The 16236-nt window shown below is 51.1% G+C and overlaps 4 protein-coding genes across 6 annotated transcripts in view; 2 read left to right on the forward strand and 2 right to left on the reverse strand.

The window, feature by feature from the left end:
- kcnh1b (potassium voltage-gated channel, subfamily H (eag-related), member 1b) overlaps window positions 1-138 on the reverse strand; it is a 15336-nt gene extending 15198 nt beyond the window's left edge. Inside the window, exon 1 of the mRNA XM_076170681.1 lies at window positions 1-138. This exon is cut by the window's left edge and continues 107 nt beyond it. The gene's annotated coding sequence lies outside the window, so the exon portion shown is untranslated.
- A 1034-nt stretch (window positions 139-1172) lies between these two features.
- On the forward strand, window positions 1173-7152 carry rcor3 (REST corepressor 3). 2 transcript variants are annotated; one of them, XM_076170691.1, is made up of 13 exons: window positions 1173-1414; window positions 1594-1625; window positions 1665-1689; window positions 2111-2188; window positions 2478-2530; window positions 2656-2817; window positions 2918-3042; window positions 3308-3386; window positions 3461-3676; window positions 3993-4070; window positions 4221-4278; window positions 5044-5288; window positions 5618-7152. In XM_076170691.1, the coding sequence occupies exons 1-13, from the start codon at window positions 1291-1293 to the stop codon at window positions 5996-5998; spliced, it is 1656 nt and encodes a 551-aa protein (XP_076026806.1). In that variant the 5' UTR covers window positions 1173-1290; the 3' UTR covers window positions 5999-7152. The 2 variants fall into 2 exon arrangements, with proteins under 2 accessions (XP_076026806.1, XP_076026807.1); XM_076170692.1 differs by lacking the exons at window positions 1594-1625; window positions 1665-1689.
- Window positions 7153-7708: 556 nt separating this feature from the next.
- traf5 (Tnf receptor-associated factor 5) lies at window positions 7709-9037 on the forward strand. Its single transcript, XM_076170709.1, is given in 4 exon segments — window positions 7709-7906; window positions 8016-8191; window positions 8460-8990; window positions 8992-9037. Coding segments are annotated over 4 exon segments (951 nt in total).
- Window positions 9038-9388: 351 nt separating this feature from the next.
- LOC143016377 (atlastin-2) lies at window positions 9389-15814 on the reverse strand. 2 transcript variants are annotated; one of them, XM_076170689.1, is made up of 14 exons: window positions 15620-15814; window positions 14538-14824; window positions 13938-14072; window positions 13534-13638; window positions 13272-13322; window positions 13020-13076; window positions 12533-12625; window positions 12318-12456; window positions 12106-12233; window positions 11839-11895; window positions 11683-11754; window positions 11151-11582; window positions 10583-10597; window positions 9389-10468 (listed from the first exon to the last, which is right to left on the reverse strand). In XM_076170689.1, exons 1-14 carry the CDS (start codon window positions 15687-15689, stop codon window positions 10358-10360), a joined length of 1752 nt encoding a protein of 583 aa, XP_076026804.1. In that variant the 5' UTR covers window positions 15690-15814; the 3' UTR covers window positions 9389-10357. The 2 variants fall into 2 exon arrangements, with proteins under 2 accessions (XP_076026804.1, XP_076026805.1); XM_076170690.1 differs by lacking the exon at window positions 10583-10597.
- Window positions 15815-16236: the final 422 nt, after the last annotated feature.

Consider the following 16236-nt stretch of genomic DNA (forward strand, 5'->3'; position numbering starts at 1 on the left):
CGCCCTCAGCACTGCTGCACAAGCGTCTCTCTCTCTCGATCTCTTCCCTCTCTCTCTCTCTCTCCCTCTCTACCTCTACCTCTACCTCTACCTCTCCCTCTCTCTCTCTCTCCCTCTCTCTCTCTCTCTCACCCTCTCTCTCTCTACCTCTCCCCCTCTCTCTCTCTCTCTGTCTCTCTCTCCAATAACTTCCCTTTGCTTTTCTTGCCTCATGCTGCTGCAGCCATCTGAGGGTACCAAACCTGCTGAGAGAGAGGGAGAGGGAGAGGGGGGGAGAGGGAGAGAGAGAGAGGGGTGGGGGGAGAGAGGGGGGAGAGAGGGAGGGAGAGAGGAGAGAGGGACGGAGGGAGAGAGCAGCAGCAGCAGCAGCAGCAGCAGCAGCAGCAGCAGCAGCAGCAGCAGCAGCAGCAGCAGCAGCAGCAGCTCCCTCTGCTGGCTGGAACAGCCCCCTGCTGGTCACTGGTAAACAACACAGCCAGTTAAGCCATCATCACATAAACAGTATAAATGTAGTAATAAATGTGTGTTTTGGTGTAAGAATCCTACATTCACAGCGAGACGACCTTTATGAATATCACAGCTGCTGTATTCTTTGATATATTTGAATATAAAATGCTAATTGACTACATTCATTTTGGTGGAAATGTTTGGAGGAATGTCTTTTATGCATTGTCCTTATAATGTTAAAGTCAGAATAAAGTTTGGTGTCTTTACGTCATCACACGTTACGTGGGGATTTCATCACATGTGTTTGTTGTTACGTTACATTCAATTAATATTTCACAACTATTACCTTTACATTAAATGATTACATTCACAGATTTGTAGTGGACACAGCTGAAGCTTCACTCGGGTTTATTTCTGGATCCGATCCGTCATTTTCTATTTTTCTGTCTCATCTTTATGAACCGTTTGAGTTTCTCTCCCCGGCGGAGGGATCTGCTGTCGGCGCAGTGCAGCACTGCCCCCTGGCGCTGCTTTAATAACCTTCCGCTGCTGTAACTAGTTCTTGACCGTAACGACTTTAAGGGATCAAAATTGTCGCTCTGACGAAAACACTCGAGGCGTTTAACGTGCTAAACGCGTCTCATAGCCGGTGGCTTCCGCCTTGTTTTCACTCAGTCGTGTGTGACGCTGTGAGCGCGAAGTGAGCGTGTAAACAGGGTGCAGCAGCGCCACGGACGGAGCAGCGGTCACTCGTGTCACAGCAGGCAGAGAAGGCAGAGGCTCCGCGCTCCCGGTGACGTTTCGCCTTCAGACGCCGATTCACAGCGCGCTTGTGCCGCGAAGATGCCGGGGATGATGGACAAAGGTTCCGAGTATCTGGGCAAAGGCCGAACCAACGGAACCAAGAGTCCGTCCAACGCTTCGAACGGACATTTCTCTGATGAAAGCGCCAGCGACGACGAACACGGTGGGTGGTAGCCTCGAACACCGCGCGCCTGCTCCGTGTTCCACCGCTGTAACGTAACGCGACTGTTTGTTTGTGTGTGTGTGTGTGTGTGTGTGTGTGTGTGTGTGTGTGTGTGTGTGTGTGTGTGTGTGTGTGTGTGTGTCTGTGTGTGTGTGTGTGTGTGTTTGTGTGTGTGGCAGATGTGGGCATGCGCGTCGGAGCGGATTACCAGGCCAGCATCCCGGAGTTGCGCGTCGGAGCGGATTACCAGGCCAGCATCCCGGAGTTTGAACCCGGTGAGACCTCAGTGTTTGGACCGGGCTGAGAGACGTCGGTAGCCTCGATCCACACACACACACACACTCACTCACACACACACACACACACACACACACACACACACACACACACACAGTCTGTATTTACACAGTTATAACATGCCGCTGTGTGTGTGTGTGTGTGTGTGTGTGTGAATGATCGCAAGTTGTTAGATGATAGTATAGGTGCTGTCACGTTTCTGTTACAGTTTGTAGTAAATGTGAATCTGCTGTCAACAAATGACATCACAGAGCATGGAGGGAGGGAGGGGGGAGGGAGGGAGTGAAGAGGTGGGGGGAGTGAGTAAAGGAGTGAGGGGGTGAGGGAGTGAAGGAGTGAGTGAGTGAGTGAGTGAGGCTCATCCACCCTGGTGCTGAGCTTCCTGTCTCCCTGTCTCAGGTTGGTCTAAGTACTCAGAGAAGGAGGGGGGGGGGATGTTGGTCTGGTCCCCCTATCACACCATCGTCGACTCCAAACGTAACGTAACTCTTTTATCTTTATTTCTTCATCATTGTCACTTTCTTCACTGGTTTCAGCAGCAGAGTGAACACGGGCCAGATGTTTATCAGCATCAGCTGATCCACTGATCAAAGTGATTGATCGATCGGTGGTTGAGCCTCAGTGAAGTTTAGAGATTTAAAGAGTAAAATAAGTTCTTCACCAGAGCCAAGAACTCTCTTCTTCTCTGGTGAACTAGCAGATGGGCACAGAAAAGCTGCAGTCTCCTGTCAGGTCCTCATATGGGACTCTGTGTGTTTCCCCACAGTAGATGAATACATCGCTATAGCAAAGGAGAAGCATGGCTACAACGTGGAGCAGGTAGGCCCTGACCTCTGACCTTTCACTCACTGAGTCACATTATTGCAGAAAAGGTCACATGATGCGTGCGTGCGTGCGTGCGTGCGTGCGTGCGTGTGTGCGTGCGTGCGTGTGTGTGCGTGCAGGCTCTCGGCATGCTGTTCTGGCACAAACACAACATCGAGAAATCTCTGGCTGACCTGCCCAACTTCACTCCGTTCCCGGACGAGTGGACGGTGGAGGACAAAGTTCTGTTTGAGCAGGCGTTCAGCTTCCACGGGAAGAGCTTCCACCGCATCCAGCAGATGGTAAACAACAAAAACAACAACAGCACCACACTAGCACCATGACAACACGCACACACTCAGGACTCAGCCCAACGTTCTGACGCTTGTGGTTTGCCGACAGTTACCGGATAAATCCATCTCCAGCCTGGTGAAGTACTACTACTCCTGGAAGAAGACTCGCTCCAGAACCAGTCTGATGGACCGACAGGCCCGCAAAATGGCTAGCCGCAGTAACCATGACGACAGGTGTGCCGCCTATCATCAAACTAAACATGTGCTCTGCTCGGTTTTGTGGAATTGGAGGAGTTTGGACTCGCTAAACGTTATGAGAACGGCTCGCTTCATGTAGTTTGAATAGCGGCCGGTATTCTTTTCACATAAACAAAAAGACACGGTTGCCATAGAAACCAGCGACTTCGGCACCGTCAAGTGTGTGAACTCGGACGGGATGAAGACGTTGAAAAGGTTACATAGAAAAATAAGAAACACAATGTTCACATTGTTGCCATAGTGACGAGGAGATGGAGGACGCCAATCCCGTCGAAGCCAACGACAGCGACTACGACCCCAACAAGGAAACCAAGAAAGAGGTACGTGGACTCACCCCGGGCCCGTCGGCCTTCTACCAGCAGAATCCGCAAACAACAAAGCGGTCTCGTTTCAGGCCCAGGCCGAAGCGGCGGTCCCGGGCTCCAAGGTCGGCCTGGGACGGCGGGAACATCAGACCCTGCAGCATCGGCACCACCAGCGCTCCCGCTGCCGTCCCCCCAAAGGCATGTACCTGACCCAGGAGGACGTGGTGGCGGTGTCCTGCAGCGCCTCAGCGGCCAACACGCTCCTCAGACAGCTGGACATGGAGCTGGTGTCCCTGAAGAGACAGGTAGGAGGCACCACTTCCTGTTCAGAGGCGGGCCAGGGAAAGGTTCACACGGTTGGTCAGCTGTGACACACCTCAGTTTGTGCCATCGTGGATCAATAGTTGAAAATGACATAACCTTCAAATGTAGAAACATCTTGGCTCAACCAATCAGGACGTGTTGTCACTCTGGATCTCCTATGAAAGGAACCAATCACAAACAAATCAATACATAAACTGTAAACTGTCAGGGGTGTGTGTGTGTGTGTGTGTGTGTGTGTCAGTCAGGTGTCTTCTGGAGGTCTGTAGAGGTTCAGCTTCTCTTCTCTGTTCTGTTCAGGTCCAGAACTCCAAACAGATGAACAGCGGGCTGAAGCAGATGTTGGCCTGTGGGCTGGAGGAGCTCCGGCTGCCTGAGGTACCATCACCACTTTATCACACAGAAGTGAAGGCTGGTTATTAAAATGGGCGGGGCTTTCTTGTCCGTACAGGATTGGTCAGCGAGTGATGGTATTTGGATTGATTATTGATGGATGGGTGGTTGAGCTGTGCCGCTGTGTTTTTTCAGAGTAACCAGAAGGTGAACGCTCGCTGGACCACTGACGAGCAGCTTCTGGCCGTCCAAGGTGAGCGACTACGTTACAGACTCACTCTGTCAGCACTCAACAGGAAGTGGACTTCAGAGAAGGTTTCACCATAGGCGGAGCTTCTCCAGAGTAGAACAGTGTGATGCATGAAATGAGTTTAGTGATGAAGATGAGCAGGAAACATGGAGCAGCTCTCCTCCATCCCAGGTCTCTAGTAGAGAAACGAGCCTCATCATGTTCTAATGAGAGCATTCAGACAAACAGGACTCAGCTCAACCTGAGCTCAGCTTATGATAACAGGAACTAGAGTTACCATAGTAACTACAGGCGGGGGGCCCAACCTGTCTTCTCCATCTCCTCTTCTGTTCTCCAGCAGCTCCCTTTGCTCCTCTTCTTCACATACAGATCCTCAGACGGCTCCACTCTTCCTCTCTCCGTCCTCTTACTCTTCTTCATCTGTTGCTTTGCGTCTAATAGAGCTGTAACTCCTTCTTCTCTCACCTGTCGCCTCCAACCAGGACCTCATGTCCTATGTAACCATGGAGACACAAAGTGTGTTTGTTACTGAGCGTTAAAGCTCGATGTCTGTAGTTTCAGTGGAATGTTGTCACGATGGTCAGAATGAAGCTCCGCCCTCTGCCAGCTTTGACACACAGTGACCGCCCACATATCTGAGCTGATGGAGTTTAATTGGCAAATAAGCGTAGAAACCCTGTGGATGTTCAGGTTCCCATCTCACATTTAGGGTTTTCCTTTTCAGTCTGAAACGTTCCTTTGATTTCCAACGTCTCCGTTGTTCTTTAGGCGTCAGAAAATACGGCAAAGATTTCCAGGCCATCGCCGACGTCATAGGAAATAAGACGGTGGGTCAGGTCAAGAACTTTTTTGTCAACTACCGCCGGCGGTTCAACCTGGAGGAGGTGCTGCAGGAATGGGAGGCCGAGCAGGGAACCCGGGCTCCCAACGGAGACAGCGCCACCTCTGGAGAGGAGGGGAAGAACAGCTCCACCACTCCGTCGGGGAAGAGCACTGACGAAGAGGACGAAGAGGTGGGGGGATTTTATTTACAGTTTTCAGTCAAGAAAGTCTTTGCTTTGGATTGCTGAGACAGATGTGGACCGATTATAATCCAACGCTAATAAACATTTAGCTTGATATGTTGGACAGTCCAGATACATATGAACTGCACTGAAAAGTCCTACAGGCTTTGAATGCACCATAGATCTGAAAAAGAGTGAAAGTATTTAGACTGAGTGAAAAAAGCTCCACCAGAAGCTTCTAACGTTAACGCACCAATAAGTGATTAATAGCAACATGATTGATCTTTGATACTGAACGAGTTGAGGTCCCCTAAGCTCCGCCCTCTCCTCTCCTGCAGGGTCAGGTGACCTCCTCAGGGGCGTCTCCTGCAGCCTCTTCCTCCTCCTCGGCTCAGACCTCCGCCGCATCCAGCTCCGCGTCCTCTCTCCATCAACCTCCTCCCCTGCTCCGGCCCTCGCTGCCGACCACGCCCTCACTGCACCGCCAGCCGCCGCCCCTACAACAGCAAGCTCGCTTCCTGCAGCCCCGCCCCGCCCTACACCAGCCCCCGCCTCTCATCCGCCCCTCTAACTCCCTGCCCCCCCGCCTCAATCCCCGGCCACCCGCTCCCATGAGCCTCGGTGGCAACCTGGGGGGGTCGGGTCAGAACTCGGCCCAGCAGCCCTCTGGCCTGGCAGTTCACCAATCAGACGCAGCCTCGTCTTCCTCCCTTCACTAATAAACAACACTTTCTTCACATCTTCATCGCCGTACGTCTGCTGTGCTGCGTTCAGGGTCATCCTAACGTCCCAAAACGTCTCCTGTTCAGTTTTGTTTTCCAGCAGAATTTTATAATTGGATCATTTCATCTGAAAACAGTTCAAAGTCTAAAATGTGTTGTTTGTTTGTTTGCTGTTAATTTAAATCTTCATTTTTCCAATGAGACTTAAATGCAGCTCAGCGGCTGCTTGGTGGTTGAGTGAAGCGTGTCTAACTTCATCCTCTCCCTTATCTGCCATGTAGCGCCACCATCAGGACAGTTTAGTGTTGAAATTCACTGATGATGACGTTCTTAACACTGTGACATTTCCTGTTGCGCCGCCGACTCGGTTTGTGGTAACCATGGAAACTGCACCATATGATAGGCAAGATGGGAACCTGAAGGCCTCAGTGTCAGCGTGTACAGTTCCAAATCCAGGAGGGAACCAATTGTACATGATGACAAATCCCAGGGGTGCCTAGGACCTTTTCAAAACCCCCAGAACTTCCTCAGCTGCCACAGAACCGGATCAGGAACCCTGAGCACCTCTTTGGACTTTTTGGCTGCTGTTAGTTAGCAGCCACCTTGTTTCAACATAGGCTCACTATTTACCAATCAACCCTGATACCTATCACCATTTACAGTCAGATTGAAGATTGAATTAGCTGAGATTACGGTGGAGGCCGATTGATAAATTGTGAACCTTGTTCCACAGAGCTGATTGTTAAATCTTGAGCCTTGTATATATTATATGAGGCTCACAACTTATCAGTCAACCATCTTACAATGAACCATTATTAATCACAACTATTGGTCTTGTTTTGAGTCCTGCAGTCTTATGGAACCAAATGTCCTACTGGTTATATGAGGGAACGAATGATAATGATCTGATCCTGAAGCAGTTTGACCTTTGACCCTTTTAGACTTTCCCAACATGATGTGATGTGGAAGCAGCAAACACATTAAGTCAACAATCAAGACCAAAATTCATGAAAGAGTTCAACCCTTTTGTTGTCCAGTGTGTCAGGCTCAGAACTTATCAATCAACCTTGTGGATGTTTCCTCTGTTAGTTTGTCACTCAGCTGTAGAATTGTGTGGAGCTGCTGAAGACGTCACTAAAATTTCTACAATGTGTGTAACTTTACTTCTTTAACTACATTTGATTCCTATTGATTTATTCTTCTTCACTTCAGACGTCTCGATGTTTGATTTGATTCATTTCTAGGAATCATCGGCGGAAGTTGATCCTGATTGTCACATTGATGAGAAGTTTGATTTCCGGCAGCAGCAGGTTGTTTCTCTCGTCACTTCCTGCTAATGTTTTCTCCTCGCCGCGCTGCCTGAGGGCTCATCCATCACCAGCGCCGCTTTGGATGACCGATCAGGTCAATCGGTGACCTCAGCGGCGGATTCACGGACTGAACGGTAAGATAACGGTGAAGCGGAGACTCTGCTGCCAATAATCAATAAATGGATCAATAGAATCAAACAATGAGCGCAACGTTTGTGTGCGCAGATGTGAACTTAATTAAGATTCAGACGCATAAACGGACGGGTTCAGGATGAGACGTCAGTGCCGCTCTGTGTCTTCCTCTGCTGGCGCAGAGACTTGATGGAACATCACTTCCTGTTCCACCGTTTCACTCTTCATTGTGTCCCCAAATGTTGTGAATCGTACCGACAGGCCGATGGCCACAGCCGACTCTGTGGGAGGACCGGGGGAGACCGGGGAGAAGTACGATGGGCCCGCGATGATGTCCGAAGGGTCCCAGCCGAGGTCGCCGGGTCCGGCAGGCTCTTGGGAGTCAGCGCTTATGTCCGTGCGTCACTCGCTGAAGTTTGTGATGCAGAGCAGCAGACAGGAGCAGACGGTGGCTTCAGGTCAGGTCAGAGTCGTGGTTTAGAGGAGCATAGAACAGCAGGGAGCATGCAGCGCCCCCTGCTGGGACACACAGTGACGTCTGTAATGTTTCCTGCTTTCTTCTGTGTGACCAGAGGACTCTGAGCAGGCACGAGGACATCCTGTCTTCAGTCCAGCTGGAGGTCCAGCAGGTGTCTCTGGGGTTTGGATCTGGTGTGGAGGACTTGGGGCAGCTCCAAGATGACCTGAGGGGTCGATCCTCCACAGGATCAGATGTTTTAGCTAAGCCTGAGTGTAGAGAGACTGAGAGGTCCCACACTGCTGGCACCACCTTCAGGACAAGCCTCATCATTATTATTACAAACTAAATGTGCTTCTACATTTGAAAAAAAGGTCAGGAAACAAAACAGGTAAAAAAAAAAAGATGCGAAAATAGATTTTAGAAATTAAACATAGAGCAAGAATCTGATCCGACAGTGAATCAGGCCGAGCCACACAGAACCAGTCCGGCCTCATCTCCTGTGGCGTGTGATTATGGATGCAGCCCGGTGGGGGCGCTGTGCTGTCAGTGAGACAAGGGTTTTCTGTCTTCCAGGAGCTCTGGAGGAGATGCTGAAGCGGCACTCGGGTCTCCTGGACCTTCACGCCGCTCAGCTCAGCTGCAACACAGAAAACCTGCAGGAGCTGCAGGCCACCGCCTACGACTGCAAACTTATCTGGAAGAATAAAGACTTCAGGAAAAGGAGAGAAACAGAGGTCAGAGGTAAACCGCCGTGCCTGAGCAGCGTGCCGTTCAACACCAGCCGCTGCGGCTACAGAATGGTGGTGAAAGCCTACTTGAACGGGGACGGGGACGGACGGGGGACTCACCTGTCCCTGTACGTGGTCCTGCTGCCGTGGCCTTTCTGACAGACCGTCACTCTGTCCGTTCTGGATCAAAGCGGAGCCCGCAAACACCGGAGCCTCAGCTTCAGGCCCTAGCCCGCATCCGGCAGCTTCCGGCAACCCGACGGCACTCCGTTAGCAACGTGGCCTTCCGGGTTTTCGCGCTCTGTTGCTCTTGGCGAGCTTGAAACGCGCTCGGACTCGGTTTACGTCAGGGACGACACAGTTTGTGAAGGTCAGAGTGGACTTGGCAGGACTACAGGACGTCTGAAAGAAATTCAATTCAATTAAAAAACATGTGAAAATAAATGAACTAAATTGAATAAGATTAAACGTGCAAGTTGCTGGGGAGATGATGTGGTCGGTGTCAGAGCCGGGTCTTGTTGATGAGGCCCACTGCAGCTGGATCTGTGGCATGAGGTTTTGGTCCTGATGGACCTCAGCCTCCTGTCAGAGGGGAGGGTTACAAACTGTTTGTGTCCAGGGTGGGAGGGGTCAGGGTCCTGGAGGGACGGCAGGTTGCACCTTCTCTGCACAGCGGATGATACGCTAATCTGGCGCCCTCTGTGGTCAAAGTGTGAAGTAACAGAGCCACAGCTGGGTGTGTGTTGGAGGATTTTGGTTTAACATTTTATTAAATAAATGAAAAGAAAATAACTGAAGAACAAAAACAACAACAACAAAAGATCAAACATTTGCCAGCAGGGGGCGGGGCAACAGTGCTCAAAGGCTAAATTTACAAATATATAGATATAAAAAAGGAATTTATTAGAGTTATCCACAAATCACCAAAGCATTCGTTTACATCCAGAGAGCCGAAGTCCCACCTTGATCTTCCAGCTACAAAAAGTCTAGAAAATGTATATTTATATATGTATAATTCATACACGCCCTGTGTTTACACTGTACAACAACACAAACACACAGGCAATAAATAAAAGGAGGAAACAGAATGACACTCAACCTTTGATCTGTAGGATTTCTTACAGTTTGGCTTTAAAACTCAACGGTGACATCATCGATAAACATCCATGTGTGGACAGTGCAGTGGCTCCGCCCACATCTCCCTCGTTAAGTGTTTTTTTCGTTAAATGTCTTCTAAAATAAATAGGAAGTTTCAGGGGCCTTCAGATTGGTCCAGATGGGGAGGAGGAGGAGCAACAAATTAGCATAACTGAATCTAGGCGACGGACATAAACTTCAAGGCTTAGATGTCAAAACTATCTGACCAATCAGGAGGCTGAACTGCAGGAATGAGGTCCATTTGTGATTCTTCATCTTCCATCTTTCCTCCTCCTCCTCTTCTTCTTCGTCATGCTGATACTAACAAACACGACAAAGACAACACCCAAGCAGAGTGGGAGGAAGAGGAGTGATGGGGAGCAGCAGGGGGGCGTGTCTTCATGCTCTTCATTCATTGGCTCATACACACACACACACACCTGGTCCAGTGACAAAACTAACTCTAATCATCTACAGCGAGTCCTCAAACCTTCAACCGCGATGGCACGACACCGCCGGACATCGCAGACGGCAGAGGCTCCGCCCACCTCCGTTCACCGGGAGGGAGGCGGGACCAAAGCCTGCGCAGCTACTTTTTCTTCTTCATGTTGTTGTTGGAGGCCAAGCGGGGCCGCCGCGCCGGGATCAGGCTGCCCAACGGGACCCGACTGCGAGCCACCTCCAAGAGTTTGGAAAAGACCTGAGGAAAAGGAGGAGGAGTTAAAAGCTGGAGGAGGAGCCAACGCAAGCAATGATGCTGCCACTCCTAAAGCCTCCACCAGAAGAAACAATCCCATGATGCCGCGGTTCTCACCTTGCGCGGCGTCCGCTGGGAGCATCAGGACAGGAAATAAGAAAAGGGTATTAGAGGAAGAGGAGGCTGGAAAGATGAAGAGACGCCACAGAAACATTGCATCTGAAAATGTGTGTGTGTGTGTGTGTTTCTGATGGACGTTCATTCAGGTTGGTGGTGGAACATGACTGAAGGTTTGAGAACATCTAACTAAGCTTGTGTCTTCATGTAGAGGAGCTTTAGAGGCTCTAACTCGTGTTCATGGATCCATAAGGATCCATGAAGGAGGCAGTAGCTCAGTGGGTAGAGCTTCGGCTTAGGAACCAGAGAGTCGCTGGTACGCGTCCCTGCCGAGGTGCCCCTGAGCAAGGCACTGAACCCTCAATTGCTGTAATGGGTGGTAATGCAATGTAAGTCGCTTTGGATAAAAAGCGTCTGCTAAATGATCGTAATGTAATAAGGGTCCATCAGAGACCTACAGACCTGAAGACCTGACACAGATACACTTCACTGGACCTATGGCCACGCCTACAAAATAATCGACGCCATCCTACTTTTATACTTTGGGGCGGCGACCGCCTGCTCTCACCTGCTCCCACAAGGTTTCGGCCACCTGGTCAATGACTCCGCCCACATCTCGGAACTCCCCAGAATATTTGGCATAGGCCCAGATGCAGAGCGCCATCAGGGCCACGCCCATCACCAGGTTACACAGCGTGGCCACCGAGCTAATGCCCACGAAGCCCGTGACCATCGATGCCACGTACATGACGAACATGATCACGAAGAGTGTGGCGGGAGTCCTCGCGGCGTAGAAGATGTTCTTGCCATCGTTATGCTTGCAGAAGTTGACGTAGGCCTCGTCTAGCTCCGCCTCTAGCTGCTCCTGATACCGGAAGCAAAACTCCTCGCCGCCCATCTTCTTGATGGAGCGGAAGTGTCGCACTGAGGCCTGAAGAAGCTCGGCATGACGGCGCTCCAGCTCGCTGGGAGACATGTAGGGTTTGTCTCCGCCGCAGACCTGAAACCGCAACACCGAAGCAGCAGGGACCATCAGGCCAGGGGCACACACGCACGCACACACACACACACACACACACACACAGGAAGTGATGCGTTACCTGCTCCATGCTTTTGTTGTACGCGTCTTTGGCTCCTGCTACAGCTGCAAGGTTATTGGCTTCAGCTGTTGCCTAGGTAACAGAAACATAACAACCTTCATTTCAACTTTGATTTGAATAAAGAAGATTTTATAGATGAATGTGTTTGAGTCTCACCTGCAGCATGGACTTAGGATGAGGAAGCTCCTCCCCCTGGTAGATCTTCATGTAGGCCTGAAGACAAAAGCACAGTATGTATCCGTGTGTGTGTGTGAGTGTGTGAGTGTGTGTGTGTGTATGAGTGTGTGTGTGTATGAGTGTGTGTACGTGTGTGTGTGCACAGTATATGTGTTTGTGTGTGTGTGTGTGTGTGTGTGTGTGTGTGTGTGTGTGTGTGTGTGTGTGTGTGTGTGTGTGTGTGTGTGTGTGTGCCCGTGTCCTGACCTTGAAGTACTGCACCAGGTCTCTGCAGGTCACTCGGACTCCTCCGATCTCCTTCACCACCAGGTTCTGAGGAGCCAGCAGCGTTGGGACAAGGAGCAGCAGCTCCTCCTTGAAGACCACGTCGATATCTGGAGGGGGACACGTCACACTCTGAAGCCCAAACCCTGACCCGTGAGGAACCGGACCTAACAGAACAACGTGACGCGTGGTACCTTGCAGTCGGCCGTCAAAGCGCGGGTTGGTGGCCACCTTGAGTCCCGGGTGAGGCAGCAGGAAGCAGCTGATGTTGGAGAAGCAGGAGCGGATGTGCTTCCTGACGTTCTGCAGCTCCTCGTGCTGGTTCTGCTTCACCTGAAAACACGGCACAGAGTCAGACATGGACCGGACTTCACCACACACAGAAGAACTGATGACACGCTGAACTGACCAGGAGCCGTTTGTCCAGGAAGCTCCGCCCCCCCTCCAGACCGTACGGATGTTCATATGGATAACTCCAGTCCCTGATCAGGAACATGAGAGTCTGTACACGGAGAGGAGAGTTAGAGAACACACACACACACACACACACACACACACACATACAAATACAAAAACACACATATACACACACACACACACACACACATATATATACACACAAACATACAAATACAAAAACACACACATATATACAACCACACATATACACACACACACACACATTTATACACACAAACATACATATACAAAAACACACACATGTATACAAACACACACACACACACATATACAAACACACACACACACACATATATACACACAAACATACAAATACAAAAACACACACATATATACAAACACACATATACACACACACACACACACACATACATATATACAAACACACACACACATATATGCCATGGTAATGGTACCTGGAAAGGTTTCTCATAGACTTCCTCCATGGCCAACCGCCCGTACTCTGTGAAGAGCTGAGAGGACACACACACACACACACACACACACACACACACACACACACACGGTAGAAACGAGAATCCTGTCTTTGCGACACGCCCTCTCCCGGAGGCGTGGCCTATCCCAGCGTGACACAAAGACATAGGGACGTAGCCCCTCCCCCATTAGGACACAACACAACAGTGACACGGTTCTGACACGGTTCTGACCTGGAGGTGCTGCAGGTCGTCTTCCTGGACGTTCTGGGAAAGATTGTACACCTGAAACACAAACAAAGATAAAGGTCAAAGTTCAAATGGATTGAATCAGAGTGACCAATATTCCAGCAGGTGGCAGTGTAAGAAGCACATTTGGCACAAAGCTGAGGCCTTTAAAAATCATGACAGCTGCTATAGCGCCACCATCAGGAGTCTCCATGTGTAAGATCGCAGCATTTTGGCATGGCATTTCCTGTCCAAACAGGAAGCTGACCTGTACGGAGCTAGTCATGGTACTCAGGGCGAACAGCGTGGCACAATCTTTGATGGTGGACTGGCTGTCAAACGCCCCCTGTGTGTCGATTAGCAGGACTGCAACCTGCACAGGCACACAAAACAAACTGGTTACCTTCATCCCAACAGACCATAATGTCGTTACCATGCTGAAACTAAGTGAATCATGATGTCGCCCATTTAGAGCTAGGGACTTAGCATTGCAAGGTGCTAGCCTTCGCACATGGCGGTCGGGCAAAGCGCCTAAGATGTGCTCGCTTGTTAGAATGTTGGTGATCTAAGTTTTAGATTAGCATCACATCGTTAGTCCTGACCACACCTGGAGCACACTAAGCTAATGCTAATGTGTCAATCTTCACGTAAACGTCCAGCGTATGACGTCACCTTGCAGCCATCCGGTTTCTCCACCACAAACACCTCGCTCCAGGCCAGGATCCCTGTGGTCTCCCTCTCACAGCCCCCCCGCCAGGTGAACCCGGTCAGAGGTTCGTCTTCATCCCCGACCCACGAACTGGACGCCTGGAAGGAGAAAGGAGGGAGGTGAAGGTTACAGGTGAACAGGAGTGATACCTCTGAGGTCACGACCTTAAAGCTTCATCACACAGAGGAATGTGCAACTCCAAGGTTCACATCAGCAGGAACGCCTTTACTGGCTAAGTACTTATCAATCAACCTTTCAATATGCAAGACCCCAGCGCGTCCTGGCCTCAAGGGGGGCGGGGCTTCCCCAAGCACAAAGACCACTTTCTGTTTGGAATTAGCTGCAGTGAGCCGCCACACTGCCGGCTTTGTGTCGGCCTGAAATCCTCTTTAAGGCTCCGATCCGGTGGATTTGAGCCGTGACAGAAGTGAAACCCGGGTCACATCACATGTTAGTGTTTAGTAAGAACATTAGAACTCAGCTGGACCTGGAGTACAATAAGAACATTCAACTAGTATTTGGCCTCACTCAGTGTGCAGTGTGGTGCAAGACTGGGTCGGTACCTGGTGGTACATGTAGCGCAGCATGAAGTCCAGGAGGAAGGACTTGCCCTTCCGGAAAGCTCCAGCCACGGAGACCACGACCACCTGCAGGTCCCGCACCTCCTCCTGCAGTAGCAGCCGCTCAAGCTCCGCCTCCTGCAGCCAGAAACAATGTTCATCCTCGTCGGCTACCACTAGCTGCACCGGCCGGGCCACGCCTATTTCCATCTTTTCCGCCTCTTCTGCCTCCGGAGAGTGCTCTTCCTCGCATCTCACGGAGGGAACGGCGGATTTAAGCCGGCAACCATCTGAGGACGAAAGGCCAGAAAGAGAGAGGCAGACAGAGAAAGAGATAGGCGAGACAGAGAACGTCATGACTAAGCCCCGCCCCTTTCATTGCACAACGTTGTCCCACGCTTTAAAAAAGGGGGGGGGGGGCACAGGTCCCAAACCAGGGTGATGTCAACAGATAAAGCAGGAAAAGGCCACGCCCTCACACCTAGCTGCAGTTCCACCAGTGCCAGCAGGAGGCGCTACTGGCGAGCAAAGACCAAAACACGTGAGGAGTCACGGGCCACATGCGCGACACAAAGGTAGCTTCTTCCAGCTCGTTCCTATGGCCACCTCTCCACACATCAAAGTGACGGACAGGTGCAGCTTCTTTGCGTCCGTTTGTCCGCGCGGTGACGTGATCGCACGAGCCAAACAAACCACGAACCCTCGCGACACATACACACGTTCACGCGCGAGTTGACACTGATTAGACTGCAGCGAGCACTGAGCGGAACCTTCTTCTTCATCAACCGCAGATTCTAACTGGCAAACGGACCGACGACTTTGGGGGTTTCCGGTGTGTTTTTCGAGGCACCGTGACGCTTTAAAGCGGCGCGCGCAGGTTCACACACCGGGATTCAAACCGGCGTCTCACCCCGCACGGTGCACGCGCCTCCGTCTGCGTGTTGACGCTCTGGTTTGTGCGGTTTCGCAGAAAGACGCGATGGACGCTGCGGTGTCACACGCACGAACGAGCGGGCGGGCGGGTGGGCGCGCGCAGGGACCCGCGGTGAGACGGTCCGTGCCGGCGGGTTCGGCGGGTTCCGTACCTGCGGTGAAGACGCCCCTTCTGTCCGCGCGACTCCGCTGCTTCGGTCCGCTCTCCTCCGCCGCCGCCATCTTTGCTGGGTGGTCTGACGTCACGAGACCCCCAGCGGAGGCGCCGAAAACACAGCGACGCCTGTGACGTCACAGACCGAGCGGCTGATAAGGGGCGCTGCTGGAAAAGAATAAAGATATGGAAGGAAAGGTCTCTCTCTCTCTCTCTCTCTCTCTCTCTCTCTCTCTCTCTCTCTCTCTCTCTCTCTCTCTCTCTCTCTCTCTCTCTCTCCTCTCTCTCTCTCTCTTCTCTCTCTCTCTCTCTCTCTCTCTCTCTCTCTCTCTCTCTCTCTCTCTCTCTCTCTCTCTCTCTCTCTCTCTCTCTCTCTCTCTCTCTCTCTCTCTCTCTCTCTCTCTCTCTCTCTCTCTCTCTCTCTCTCTCTCTCTCTCTCTCTCTCTCTCTCTCTCTCTCTCTCTCTCTCTCTCTCTCTCTCTCTCTCTCTCTCTCTCTCTCTCATATTTATATATATATATATATATATATACACACACACACACACACACACAAAGGTTCCCTCTGGAGCTTCTCCTGGTCTTCCCAGAGAGGGAATGTTCCTGATGTTGTGGT

Source organism: Genypterus blacodes, unplaced genomic scaffold (assembly GCF_046128005.1).
Source record: "Genypterus blacodes isolate CSIRO-AG114 ecotype Tasmania unplaced genomic scaffold, CSIRO-AGI_Gbla_v1 ptg000227l_1, whole genome shotgun sequence".
NCBI lineage: Eukaryota > Metazoa > Chordata > Actinopteri > Ophidiiformes > Ophidiidae > Genypterus > Genypterus blacodes.